A 15,000-nucleotide genomic window follows, 5' to 3' on the forward strand; every position below is an offset into this window, starting at 1 on the left:
TGAATTTATAATTGTATGAGAAAGAAGGTAAGAAAGAAGAAGGAGAGATTAAAAAGAAAAAAAGAACAAAGAAAAAGAAAAAGAAAGAGAGAGAGAGAGAGAGAAAAAAAGAAAGAAAGAAAGAGAAGAAAGGAAGAAAAAGAAAAGAAAGGAAAGGAACAATTTTATTTGACATTTGACGCTTGGCTGATCTATGAAAAGCTAACATCTACTTTGCCATACTCGATGCTCATTTAATTCACACGGCGCGGTTTCACCGCAATGCAGTGTACCACTTACGGTTCGTACGACGCTCTCTCGCTTTCCTCTCTCTCTCTCTCTCTCTCTCACACACACACACACATACACATCCACCATATATACTATCTCTCTTCTTCGTCGTCTTCTTCCTCTTCTACTACTTCTTCTTCTCTCTGTTATTCGATGGGATCCTCGAATTTACTGATTTTCACTCCTAGCACGAAATCCAACGTCTGGCCCGTAACGAGAGGAGCTCTCGGGCTCTCTCGAGTAGAAGAGACCATTGGACTGTCCGTCGCCAAGGAGGTCGCTTCTAGAGAGAGAAAGAGAGAAAAAGAGAGAGAGAGAGAGGGAGGGAGGGAGGGAGGGAGAGAGAGAGAGAGAGAGAGAAAGAGCTTGGAGAGGACCAACCCTAACTTCTTAACCGAATTGTTAACTCGTCGGTGGTGGACGGGAGCAAACTTGTCCGTTAACTTTTTGGCGTTGGAAAGGAGAATGCAATGTAGAACGGGAGAGAGAGAGAGAGAGAAAGAGAGAAAGAGAGAGAAAAAAAATTCAGCGAGTCTCTCGCTGATTTGGTAAACATTCTTCGTTCGTCCGTTCCTTTAAATTTAAACTCCAACATGAGAATCTTGAAATAAATTAAATGAGAAAAGATACTAAGAAATTAACCTTAATTCGATATTTTAATGTACTTATAAATGTTAATTCGATAAATTGATTCGATCGATCTTGAAGAAAACGACTCAGAGAGGGAGAGAGAGAGGGAAAGAGGGAGCATATATTTTTTCGTTCATTGAAATTATTTTCACAAAGTTTATCATATCCACCCTCTCGAAAAGACTTCTTTATCTTTTATTATTCCTTCGCTCGTTCCCCAATCTCTTTTCGAATTGACATTATCGATCGTGTTCGAATCGAAAAACCATAAGAAAGAGAACACTCGCTCGAGTGATTTGAAGAATATGGTATCCCTTGAAAGAAAAAGAAAAAAAAATCATCCCTCTCCCTCTCATTCTCTCTCTCTCTCTCATCTCATCGACTTACGTCGTTTCATTTCTTTTACCACCCTTCGGAGTCCGGTTCGATCCGTCAAAAGGAAGGAAGGAAGGAAGGAAGGAAGGAAGGAAAGAAGGACAAGATAAGGTCGGAAGCTTCAAGAGGAAGAATAAGAGGAGAGAGACAGCGCACTTTCCCCTTCGTCGGTCGAGAACTCGAAATTATTTAGATTTTATAACACAATAGCGAACTTTATGAGCACGGTACCCGGTTTTCTGGACGAGGGGGTGAAAGACGTGAAAGGTAGGGGTGGCTGCATTTCCATAAGAATTTAATAACACCACAACACAGCACGCAATTAATATACTTTTTTGCCTTGTTAGCCAAGGTCTACACTAAAAGGCGGTGACCGTCAAAGGAAGCGTGTTCCGACCTTCTTCACCCAAGTCCTCTCTCTCTCTCTCTCTCTCTCTTCAACTCCAACCCCGTCGTCCTTCTCTCTCTCTCTCTCTCTCCCTCTCTCTCTCTCTCTTTTTCTCTCTCTTACGCTTTACCACGGAAAACGTAATAAGAATTATAACCTCGACCGATGTAATATTTCAACGGAAGAGATACCTTTGGACCGTAGAATTGTAAAACGCGACGATGCTGAATCGTCTCTCGTCTTCGCTTTTATCCCCATAATTCCTTTCCCACCTCCCACCTCCAACATCCACCCCCTGCCCGCACGCCCACCCTTTCCACCGTCTTTTAATTCCCAGCTGGTCGTCTTAACTCCTCGGAAAAACGATTTCGTACAAACGAGGGAGAGATGATACTACGAATGTAATTAATATATCCGTTGTGGACGTTAGAAATCAAATCGACGAGATTCTCGACCAATGAGAAATTATTTCATTCAAATGAATCGAACGAATCGAAAGCTATCTTTCTTTTTTTTTTTCTTTTTTTTTTTTTTTTTTCTTTCCTTTTCTTATCGATCGAAAAAATGAGGAGAAGGAGAGGCAAGTGTGCAGGGGAAAGATAGACAGAAAGAGAGAGAGAAAAAAAAAGGTCTTTCTTTTTTCTTTCCTTCTTTTTTTTTTTTTTTTCTTTTCTTTTCTTCTCTTTTTCTTCTTCCTTTTTTCTCTCTCCTGAAACGAGCTTTCACTCGGAAATCGAATGAACGACCAATAAATTGGCAGGATGTATCGCAATTCCCACTTGGCCGACACGAATCCTTTTATGGATCTTTTACCAAGTCAACGAGTCTGTTCACGCCTTTGAAACAAGACTGATCTACCTTCGAGCCTCTTGCCAAGTATCTCGAGAGTCAAATATTAATGGCACGTGTTACGGGCGTATTTAAGCGACGTGGGGAAAAAAAAAAAAAAAAAAAAAAAAAAAAAACAGAAAAAAATAAAAAAGAAAAAAGAAACAAGAAAATCAAAATCGTCGCCCTTTTCTCCTGTCAGAAGAAAAGAAAAAAAAACAAACGAAAAAAAAAAAAGAAAAAAAGAAGAAGAAAAGTAACAGAGAAAGAGAAAGTACAAAAGCGTGATAGACAAGCAAACGAAAAGAAACGAAGAGTAAAAGAAAAAGAACGAGAGAGAGAGAGAAAGAGAGAGAGAGAGAGAGAGAGAGAGAGAGAGAGAGTAAGAGATATAAAGAAAAGGAATGAAAAGGGTGAGATTCGAGTAAGAAGGGGAGGATGAGAAAAGCTTCGAGTATTTCGCCAACTTGGTAAGCCAAGTCGAGATCGTTCGCGCAAGGATTTCTTCTTGGAAAACACGCTACTATTTCTTTATTTCTTTCTTTCTTCCTTTCTTTCTTTCTCTTTCTGTATCTCTTTCTCTTTCTATTTCCCCTTTCTCCTCCTCCTCCTCCTCCTTCCCCCTCCCCTTTTTTCTAGCAGTCTCCTTCTGAGCCGAATCTTTCACGAACGGATTAAGAGATATCGATGAGCTCGAGTATCATGACAAAGTTTGATACAAACTTTCAAAACAAAAATGAACAATCGCGAAACATTTCTTTCATCTACAGAACAATTTTTATCTTTTACACTTATCCGGATATCTACAATATTATTCCTATTTTCAAGTGAAATATATATATGTGTATATATATATATATAAAACGTGACAATCGATGATGTGCTGCTTGTTTATGGAATTAGAGGAACAAGAAAAAAAAAGAAAGAAGAAAAAAAAAAAAGAAAAAGAGCAGAGAGTTCAAATTGCATGACTGTGAAATATGTAAAAAGTGAAGTCAAGAGGATAAATATTGGAATAAATCCAACGTTATTTTTATCTCTTCCCCTTCCTCACTCTCACTCTCTCTCTCTCTCTCTCTTTCTCTCTCTCTCTCTCTCTCTTTCGTTTTTTCATCTCAAAAGTATTATGTCTCATGCATACCAGAGGGAATTGACAGTTTGCAGAATCTAAACATATACTTGGATACTTCATAAAGCAGGAGATTAAGAGGCTCTTTTGCTTCTCCTCTTCTCTCTCTCTCTCTCTCTCTCTCTCTCTCTCTCTCTCTATCTATCTATCTCTCTTTCCCTCTCTCTTTCTCTTCTCTATATATGTATATATATATATATATATATATATCTCTTTCGTTCTCTTCGATAGACAGGTATTGTACAAAGCTGGATATTCTACCCAAGGGAGAAAAGAGAGGAGATAGAGATAGAAAAAGATAGAGAGAGAAAGAGAGAGAGAGAGAAAAAGAGAGAGAGAGAGATATATAGAGTCGAGCCATGATCAAAGATAATTTCCGATCAAAGATTAAGGATTACTCCCGTGGGCCACGTGTGGCCCGTCTAGGAATCAAAGTCCGTCGAAATATAAAATGCATGAATCGAGAATCCCCTGAGTATATATGCTTTCACCCTCTCCTCCATCGTTCTCTTTCCTCTGTTCTTTATACAACACCATAACGTGCCTGTATATGTGGGGTGAATCTATTGGTTACGCACGTGTGAACGTCATTCGAATACGATCCTTCAAATACCAACATTACTGTGAAACTCGTTTCCTCATTTTTTAAATAATGTTTCAAAAAGTCAAAACTTTTTACTCTTTTTACTATAAAAATATCGAATGATATTTTTTCTTCTTCTTCTTCTTCTTCTTTTCTTTTTCTTTTTTTTTTTATACGTTTATTACATTAATTAACAGTTACGAATCAATTTTCTATCGATAATTACGAATACAATGCATACATTAAACTCTATTTTTGAATCTTCCTTTTTTATGCTAATCCAAGCACAATATATTTTCGAAGGGCATGATTACCAGTAGATGTATTTTCTGCTCCCCGGCGTCTAGTTCGTTGTTTCATGCGTACACGTTTACCATACCCGCGAGCAATATACACGTGAACATTTTCGCTCATCTCGTATAACCGCATTGATGTGCATTCACCGAACCGACGTCCTTGGCAAAATTAGAACATACACGCGCTATTTGGTTTTAAAAAAATACAATTTGTAGATAAGTGTTAAGCGTTTAGATTGTTTTCAAAAAGAGGTAGAGAGAGAGAGAGAGAGAGATAGAGAATTTGTTTTTTCTTTTTCAAATTTTAATATACAATTCTATTCAAAAAGCAATAATTATTAATTAATAATCTTTAATATAGATACAAATTGGAAAATAAGTTTTCCACGTGAGTAAAAAAAAAAAAAAAAAAAAAAAAAAAAGAAAGAAAGAAAGGAAAGCCATATTTGCAACGTTTTTCTCCAAGCGTGAAAATTAGAATTATCGTGTCCAAAGCAATCGTCAGAAGTATCTTACAACATTTTTCACAACCCTCTTTGTCCTTTCTCCGAACGAATCTCACGTGACTAAACTGACTACGGTAGTGCAAAGCCACTCTCTTCTCCCTGTGTAGGTCACCCTTCTTTCTCGAGTTACGTTCGATGCAATTACGAAAAAAGGGAGAAAGAGAAAGAAAAGGAAAGAGAAAAAATGTCGATGAGCTTTTCACAAATAATTCGATTGCACATTTGAACAAAAGATAAAAAGAATAAAAAAGAATCCCTTGCGATAATAACAAAAAAAAAAAAAAAGAAAGAAGAGAAGTTTTTCTTTTCCTTCTTTCCCTCTCTCTCTCTCTCTCTCACAAACACACACACAAGAAATAAAAGTACAACGAAGTAACAAGAAAGAAAGAGATAGAAAGAAAAAAGAAAATAAAATGAAAGAAAAGAAAGATAGAAACTAACGCGTGACGCCACAAAAATTCGTTCCGGTGATTACAAGAAGGGAAACTTTTCTTTTTTTATATCCTCTTTCTAGGACCACCCACCATGTACGATCATCCACGGTTTAGCCCCTTTAACGACACTTTGGTGAGGGTAGAACGAGAGAAAAGCCAACTATTTCTTTCTCTCTCTCTCTCTCTCTCTCTCTCTCTCTCTCTCTCTCTCTCTCTCTCTCTCTCTTTCTTTGCGGAATAACAACGTATGGAAATCTTTCGTATTTTCGACACGTACTGCGTGGAAACCTCGCAGGAGGACATTAGATATTAGATTTAGCGCGCTTACAACTGTCGTTCTACCTAATTAGGGGTGCCTTCGGTCTCGGACCCCACTCGAAACAGATGGCCACCCTTAGGCTATGAGATAATTCCGTAGAGAGAACGGTCGAATCGAAGGAGGGTAAAGGGAACGTTCGTTGGAACGTCGAGGGAGGAGTTGGAAGGTCGAAATGGGATGACTACAACGAGGAGGAGGAGGAGAAGGAGGAGAAAGAGAAGGAGGTAGAAGAGAAGAGAAGAGGATAGGAGAGGAGAGGATAGGAGGGCTCAAATTCTGGGATCAAAATGCACGCAGAGGGCCAATTCGCGAGGCGACTGTTGTTATCGGGCTCCTTTAATAATTCATCGAAATTAGATAACCTCGTGGCGCCGTTATCGAGATTACCGGCACACATATACGAAGAACAGGTTCCCTTGCCTATGTCTGTGTATATATCTATGTTGTATACGTGTAAGCTGGTAAAGGCAATCGTCGGTGAGCGACTAAAGCTGTTTTATTCCCCGTTCAAACTGGGATCTGATATCAAGACAATGAGAGGGGTGCCTTCTACATTCTCTCTCTCTCTCTCTCTCTCTCTCTCTCGCTCTCTCTCTCTCTCTCTCTTTTGGTATCCATCTATCTGTCTATCTATACCTTATCCAGCAAAGGTCCCTAAGAGATTGCACTCGAGGGCAGTAACATGCGAATTGAATGACCACCGTATAAAATTCACATCCACGAACGGCGACCGCCAACCGGAATGATAATAGCCTCTCCATCCCGATTTCAAGACCGGCAATCTGTGCGACGGAAACTCGTAAAAACGATTGGATTTGGAAATCACGAGCGGAGAGAGAAACAGAGAAAGAGGGAGAGAGAAAGAGAGAGAGAGAGAGAGAGAGAGAGAGAGAGAGAGAGAGAAAGGAAGAGGAAAAAGAGGTCGCTTAATGCGCACACATTGTTTTCTATTCCTTTTCTTTTGGCATGTTGTACGCAAGCAAAAAAAAAAGAAGAGTGAAAGAGAGAGAGAGAGAGAGAGAGAGAGATAGAGATAAAGAGATATAGACTATGTTTTGTAGACGAAAATGATGATGGTCGTCCTAGATCGATTGAATTTTTGTAAGCATTTTCATCGAGACTTTTCGTTTTCTACGTAATAATTATTTAAAAAAAAGAAAATAACGAAGGATTTATTTTGGAACGTAATCGAGCGCAAAAATAAAACGTAAGAAAAGCAACGAATCGTTCAATGTTCGAGCAAGAATCGACGGAAGCATCGTATTTGCATGCGCTCTTCTGAAAAAGAAAAAAAATAAATAAATAAATAAAAAAGAAAGGAAAAGATAAAAAAAAAAAAAAGAAAAGAAAAGAGAAAAGAAGAAAAAAATATTTATCGCCCCTGAGGTTTCGTGGTAACGCCTCGCTTATGAATTATGCATGCTGAAACATGGAGCTTGTTGCGAGCCTGCTCATCTCTAACGTTCGAGCGCAATTTTAGCGAGATCGTCAATATAAAATCGTTTTGACGATAAGTCGTTAAGGTTATATACGTTATAGAACATAACGCTAAATCTTGTGATTTTGATTCCTTCCTTGAGATTAAATACTTCTAATATTTTCTAATAGGAAAATAAGATTTAATTCACGAAGTATTAGATGAATATATTATATAAATTAACATTGACAATCAATTATCGGATATCTTAAAATATTCAAACATTATTATTATTAAATTAAATCGAATGAATATTCCCAATGATCGACATGAAATATTAAGGATCTAGAAGCACAGTATGAATTTTTCCAAGAAAATACTATTTTCGGATATTATTAAATACGAGCGATCAGATGTTACTGATAAAATCGGCCACGCGAATAATTCAATCTACCTATCGTACTAATTATCCGACGAAATACTCCAAATAATGTATTATGCGTTAATGGACAAGCACATATATGTAATATACAATTATATACATACATATATATATATATATATATATATATATATATATATATATAAATTATAGATATACACATATTCATAGAAAATTATTAGCGAGAAACTGTAATTCCCTGCGAACACCTCGCGAAACGGAGGTTGTCACTTTTCCGATTTTAACGTGACCGAAATTAAATCCGAGATTACGTGCTGATCGTATGGAGCGCGCTTAAATCGTCGTACAAACGGTCACGCTTGTCGCACGCGATCTACGCTTGTGCGTGGCTATGTGCTCGAGGGTGAAAAGTGAAGAGGGGTCGGTGAACAAGCAGAGGGTAACAGAAGAGGAAGGGTGAGTACATTGTACGCCGATCGTGATAAACTTCGCGATATACGTAAACGTTGATTGACCACCGTCAGGTGGTTCCCATGGACCTGTCTATTCGCGATTTGCGAAAAGGATCACGATAATACGATATTTCACTCTTGCCGATCTATCGTTCGATTTATTGTTTAAAAAATAAGCCGCGGTGAAACGTTCTATTATCCGGAAATCCCATTGGAAACGATGACTTTTCGATCGATTTCCAAATGAACAACAAAATTCTATAGCTCCATAACTTAAAATCAATTTCGTTAATATATTTTAGATGAAAAATTAAAGAAAGAATAAAAAAAATTATAAATAGGATCTGTTTGTTCTTACAAATTATAAATTTTTATAAATGATTTTTCGATCAAACGATCGTTTCGAATAGTACTTTTTTACGATCAATCGATAAAATTCGTTTTCTCCATCAACCTGATTGCTCAACATAGTAGATAATTCATATTACGATAGTCCAATCGATATTCCACATTTGGCATACGGTAATTAATCGAGATCCGGTCGAATTAACAAAGTAATTTCAAATGTTAACACTCTCTAAACAGCTATTAACATACATGGTAATAGTAACGAAGTAAAGGACAGAGAAAGAAAAATATTGAAATATGGATATGCAAATATTCAGACGTTCGGATTGATTCCGAAAAATTGAAAAAAAAAAAAAAAAAAAAAAAAAAGAAAAAAAAAGGAGGAAGAGAAAATGGGGAAGGGGTGGAGAAAAAACAAAGAAAAAAAAATATTCCCAGCGATAACTCTTCTTCTTGTTCGAGAATACGCATACAAATCGAAGCTCCCATGAGAGAGTATGTTCGCCGTACAAATAACGAAAGGGGACACTTGGTAAAAGTAAATAAAAGAAATTTTTACCGGTTGTGAATGCCGCGTAAGTTGACTGTCCATCCTGCATGAGAATGCAAACGAAGAAGATAAAAAGTGTGGCCATCCTTGGTAGAATATAAATCGGGAAACTTCTCTTCTTCTTGATACGACGAAGCGATGAAAATGATGTATCGATGGAAGTAGTAGTAGTAGTAGTAGTAGTAGTATTAGTAGTAGTAGTAGTAGTAATAATAGTAGTAGAAGACGAAGAATTAGAGATTTGTAGATCATTATCTTCATCACCCGCGTACACGTCACTCGTCAATACGGCAGAAGATTCCGGTCGGCATTCACACGCGAGCCGTTCACCATCGAAGTCTCTGAGTTCAGGCATCGCGACCTCTCTTTTTTCTTCGATCCGATCGAAGGTAAAAGCTTTCTTCTTAGCACCGATTTCGATCCTTGATCTCTCGCGTCTTCTTTCGTGAAACTTCGAGCATGGCCGTGAAGAACTGATGGAAGAACGATCGTCGTAATAATAATAACGAGCTTCCATTTTATTCTATTTCTTTATAATCTTTTTTTTCTCGTACTTTTATCTATATATTATCTTCTCTTTCGTACGAAATAAAAATAGCAAAAAGAAACATAAACGAGCGATCGATCACCTTACGATCTCAAATGGTCTTTTTTTCTTTCTTTCTTTCTCTCTCTCTCTCTCTCTCTCTCTCTCTCTCTCTCTCTTTCACTCTCTCTCTCACTCTCTCTCTTTCTCTCTCTCTCTTTCTCTCTACCTTTTTCTTACAATTTCACACAATTTTGTAAAAGATCACGTCCGTCCCAGGCATCCTAAGAACTATTAGGAATGGGAAAGCACCTAAATACGAAATGAAAATTTGAGGATCGATCGATCGGTCGATCGATCGATCGATCGATAAAAATCCCAAGATTTTCGAAAGGCTTTGAAATACGACGATTAGTCGTTGGATCGAGTTGAATTATTTCGATTATTAGAATGAACGAATGAATTCTTTCCGAATTGGAACAATTTTAAAATCGGTTATTTAAACGCGACGGTCGAAGAATGAAACGTTCTCGTAAATACACGCGTCGTGCTTGCTGCTGCACGCTCGGGACGCCCGGCGTCGACTGGCGTCCTCGCCCTCGAGGGGGGAGCCACAACTAGATCTCGACTCGAGTCGGAGTTGCGTCTCGACGCAGCACACGCCGTTCGGCTCTCACGGCGCATATCTCCACCCCCCACCCTCTAACGGAGAACTACCCTTCACCCCTTACCCTCGAGCAAGCCAATCGCTGTGTACGAGTCGCCGCCCATCGCGTCGCGTAGGCGGCGCCGACTTCTCGAATTAAGATTTTCGACTTTTCCTTCGGTACCTCTATCCCCTTCTCTTTACCCCGTTCACTTCGGCCCACTCACTCTTCTCTCTCTCTCTCTCTCTCTCTCTCTCTCTCTCTCTCTCTTTCTCTCTCTTTTCTGATATGTCTCGACCTATGCTAGGTCCATGGATTCACTGCGAACTCTCGCGAGATAGAAACCGATCCTTCGAGAGTCCACGCGACTCTACTCTTTGACTTTTCAGGTGTGTATTTATCACACAAGTAATCACATTTATTGGTTATATGTTCTTGTTTAAATGAGAGAGTAGAAATTGTCGTAATGTCGAATCGATATAATTTTACATTATTAGGTATTTCTTCACTTTGACTTTGATCGATCTCATGTGTCTATCTTTTTTCATTCTATATATATATATATAATATTCTAAATAAAAATAATATAAAACGTATTACATTTAACACAAAAAAGGAGAGCGTAATTGTTTCAAATATTTATCGCGATATCATAAATATAAAATTGTTTGTAAAAATTTGAAAATAATTCAATCGATTTTTCATTATTATTTCATAATAAATATTAATTATAATCGATTAAAATTATATGCTATGATAAGTCTTAAAAAGCATTTTGAAATTATCGACATGAGATTGATAAAATGATAAGAACAATTTCGAATAACGAAAATTTCGATCGGCAAAATTCTTTTCAAGTTTTCCCTGTTGTATAATAGCTACGTACGATGAAAAGGAGATTATAGAGCTATAAAAGCAGGGAAGGGGGCAGAAGGGGAGGTAGGGAATGTGGACTAATTTAAAATGACTCTTCGTCTGAAAATACGACAGGGAATTACACGCTTGTTTGCGAAAGTCTCGGAGAAGCATGTAAGCTGATTATATGATCGTTCGGATTCGATATCTCGAGATTTTTACTAGACTCATAAAAAAAAAAAAAAAAAAAAAAAAAAAAAAAGAAAAGAAATAATAAAAAAATAAAAATAAAAATAAAATAAAATAAAATAAAATAAAAAGAAAAGAAATTCGAATCTCACTAATACGCACGCACGTACTTATGTATTTTTATCGAAGAAAATTATCTTGAATGACCGATTTTAAAAATACACACAGGATAGATATTCCATCGGATTAAGTTCATCTCTTTTGATCGTCCAAATATACTAAATATACTAGAAAATATTTAATTTATGACAAAGGAAAAAAATGAAAAATAATTTTCATTCGTCATGATAAACGTTTATAATATACATATTATTATGTATTATTATTATTATTATTATTATTATTATTGTTATTATTGTTATTATTATTATTTAAATCAAAGAAGATAAAGATGAAATGAGCGAGTCAGATAAAACATCCTTTATATCATTACCGCACCGCTCAAGGTGCCACGAAAAGTTTCCTATTAGTAATGCCTAAACTCCGTTCGGCTTATCGAAAGTTTCAAGGCAATAGATCCAGCTTCTATTATCAGAATATCGTCCTTGAACAGAAGGCAAGGACGAAGAAGAGTAGTAGCTCTCGTATCTTCCACCCTCCCATCTTCTCTTTCTCTTTCGTTCTCTTTGGAAGGGTAGCTAGTTGGAGAATCGAAAGGGAGCTTCAAGTAAGATAGAAATAGAGTAGGAGAAAGAGGAAAAGGAGAAGGAGGAGAAGTATGAGGAAGAGAAAGAGGAAGGAGGAGGAGGAGGAAAAGGAGAAGAAGAAGAAGGAAGGGAAGCTTTCATTTCGTTGATGTAAGTTTGAAGGTTCGTAGGTTTGATGGGCATCGTGTCTGAGCTTGTCCGTTGATACCCTCAAGCGGAAGGAAGGTAAACCAGGCTCTTGAGAACGGAAAACCCGCACCATATCGTACCGCACCGCACTGCACCGCAATGTACCGCACCTTCTTCTTCTTCTTCTTCTTCTTCTTCTTCTTCTTCTTCTCTCCACTCTTCGGTTTCATCCTTGAAATCTCTGCTTCCACCTTCATTTCCACCTCCGCCTCATCCTCGTTCTACCTTCGGGCTAGATTGACATCTCCGTTATCGCTTTTGAGAAATTTTCCTCTTCGAACAATTAAACGGCTCTATTGGCTTCCACTTTGAGTAACAGTAGCTCGCGTCGTTCGACCAAACTTTCGAGATTATGAAAGACTCGAATGTGAAGAACATGTTTTCTCTCTCTCTCTCTCTCTCTCTCTCTCTCTCTCTTTCTCTCTCTCTCTTTGTCTTTGATGTGGCGAGATCATGAAAAGGGACGAGTAACTTTCTCGACAAAGATTTTGTACTTTAAGTACTCAATCGCGATTTCAATGTTTACTGATAAAGTTCCGAGGTTTTGGTGAGTTTTGAAGAAAAAGAAAAGAACGGAAAAAAAAAGAAAAAAGGAAAAAAGAAAAGAAAGAAAAGAAAGAAAGAAAGAAAGAAAGAAAGAAAGAAAGAAAGAAAGAAAAGAACGGAAAAGAAAAGAAAGAAGAAGAAAAAAAATAAAGAAAGCAATATGGATCGTTAATAAGTGATAATAAACGATTCAACGGAACATTAACGTTCCTATCCATTTTCATGAAGTTCGTATTCATTACGAGAAAGCGATAACATTATCTGTAATAGCTCTTCTACGGTAATGAAACTTGCAACTAAATTAACGAGCTCGTTGATAGGTACATTTAATCGATTTGTACTATACAAATGTATTCACGTACTCTTTCTTCTTTTAATCATCTTTGAGCTTTAAATAAAATTTCTCTCTCTCTCTCTCTCTCTCTCTCTCTCTCTCTTTCTTTTTCTCTTTCTATCTAGACAAAAAGAAATAATAACAAATGTGACATATTAAAGATGGATGGATGTGATCAGAGGGAAAAAGACATAAAAAACTTTTTTCATCAACTGTATGTATCTGAATTTTTTACTTTCAATTTTATCCATTCCCAAAAATGATTTTCCCTTCTTTCGATAAACTGAAAAATTCTTACTCTGGATGCATTCAAAATAATCGTCCCTTCTCTCTCTCTCTCTCTTTCTATAGTTCCTAGATTTTGTTTGATTTAAAATGAACAAAAGCTATTCTTAAGTTATCTTTAATTGAATACATTACTTTCGAAAGAATAGACAAAAATGATGAAAAAGGAAGAGAGACAGAAAACAAATCGAATGAACTTGTAAGCTACATAAGTAAAAGAAAAAAAAAAAATCGTTATCGGATTGTAGTACCAAGAAAATGAAAAGGAAGAAAGGTACTAATGAAATAATTGTCGAAACGTCTCTTTTCGAATATCCGTCTCGATTCGCAAAATAGCATTATCGCTGTTCGAGCAGGCTCCTTGCACAAGCAAGCAAGAAAAACTCTGTCTATTTCTCTCACTCTCTGTCTGTCTCTCTCTCTATCTCTCTCACTCTCCCTTTACTGTAATCCATTAGACAATCGTACTTTCGAGACTTCAAGCTCTACAGCCAATTAAGATTCAATACAATCGATGAGGAAACTATTCAAACGATGAAACAATCGGAATGTAATTGCGTCCTCCCAATCCCGCTCAACGGCAATTCATTTACCATATGCCAGCAGCCTTCTCCTAACTATACCCTCTTAACTATCCCAACCGCCCCCCTCACGCTCTCCTTATTTCCGTCTTCCTCGTAACAATCGGTATTGCCATCTTCTTATCAACCTTATACACATCCTTACATCCTTAAACCCGTTTTGTCTCGAGAAAATCTTATACTTAAAAAAAAATTTATATTCCCTCCCTCATAACTCCAACCCTGTCAAACTCTCCAACTCTCTCCTCTCTTTCATTTTCTTTCTCTTTTTTTTGTTTTTCTTCTTCTTCTTCTTCTGCTTGTTTTTTCTTTTTTTTTTCTTTTCTTTTCTTTTCTTTTCTTTTCTTTTCTTTTCTTTTCTTTCTTTTTTATCTTACGACGTGTACTACTCCCACGAGAATAGTACAGGGAAAGGTTTGCTTTCTTACCCTCAGGGAATTATGTAATTACCGACTTACATCTCAGAAATATTTCGCCCTGCGTATGATTAACGAGAGTTTTCCTTCTTTTAGACGCGACCGATCGAACGCGATAAAATCGAAATTATTATAAAATGGCCTTGATGATAACTTTGGGTAATGCTTAAACGAAAGATTCGGAGGTACGAAAGCTGTCAGAAAAAAAAAACAAAAAAAACAAAAAAAAAACAAATAAAATAAAACAAAATATAATATAAAGTAGTGACACGTTAAAGGGGAATAAAAAGAAAAAAAAAAAAAAAGAAAGAAAGGAGAAAGTAAAATGTCGTAAGAAATTATTTAATGAAACGAATTTGATCAAAATTTAATATACAAATAAGATCGTAATCCTATATACTTTACATAATGGAAAAATAAATGAATAGAAATAGTAAAAAAGATAAATCATATCAATGGGTAACTTATTTCAACAATTATCTTACAACGATCATTCATTAATTTATTAATACTATTCATTCAAATTATTAATTAAGAATTTTGCCTTTATTCTTCTCGAATTACAAAAGAAAATATTTATTTTTCAATCGTTCTTTCCAATAACCATTCCCATCGTACTGTCGACAAATACTCTCTTCTCTAACTGCAATATTCTTCGATCAGGTAAAGAAGTTATAGATCGCAATTTATTTGCAATTGCACCAATTGCAAAAAAAAAGAAAAAAGAGAGAAAAGAAAAAGCTCGAGAACCTTTCACGAAAGAGAGTTCGATCAATTAACGCGACGTAAATACCACG

General features: G+C 36.6%; 1 protein-coding gene across 4 annotated transcripts in view; it reads right to left on the reverse strand.

The window, feature by feature from the left end:
• The window catches only part of LOC124954626 (neurotrimin-like), a 275,085-nt gene that overhangs the window by 243,553 nt on the left and 16,532 nt on the right, over window positions 1-15,000 (reverse strand). Inside the window, exons 1-2 of one of the 4 annotated variants that reach the window (XM_047507840.1) lie at window positions 9,695-10,055; window positions 8,938-9,401 (exon numbers count right to left, since the gene is read on the reverse strand). The exons of 1 other annotated variant lie outside the window; for it this stretch is intronic. In XM_047507840.1, coding sequence (XP_047363796.1) covers window positions 8,938-9,283 — 346 coding nt within the window. In that variant the 5' untranslated portion in view covers window positions 9,284-9,401; window positions 9,695-10,055. Of the gene's footprint in view, window positions 1-8,937; window positions 9,658-9,683; window positions 10,056-15,000 lie in introns of those variants that run through there. 2 more of the 4 variants (XM_047507841.1, XM_047507839.1) reach the window with 2 other exon arrangements.

Source organism: Vespa velutina, chromosome 15 (genome assembly GCF_912470025.1).
Source record: "Vespa velutina chromosome 15, iVesVel2.1, whole genome shotgun sequence".
NCBI lineage: Eukaryota > Metazoa > Arthropoda > Insecta > Hymenoptera > Vespidae > Vespa > Vespa velutina.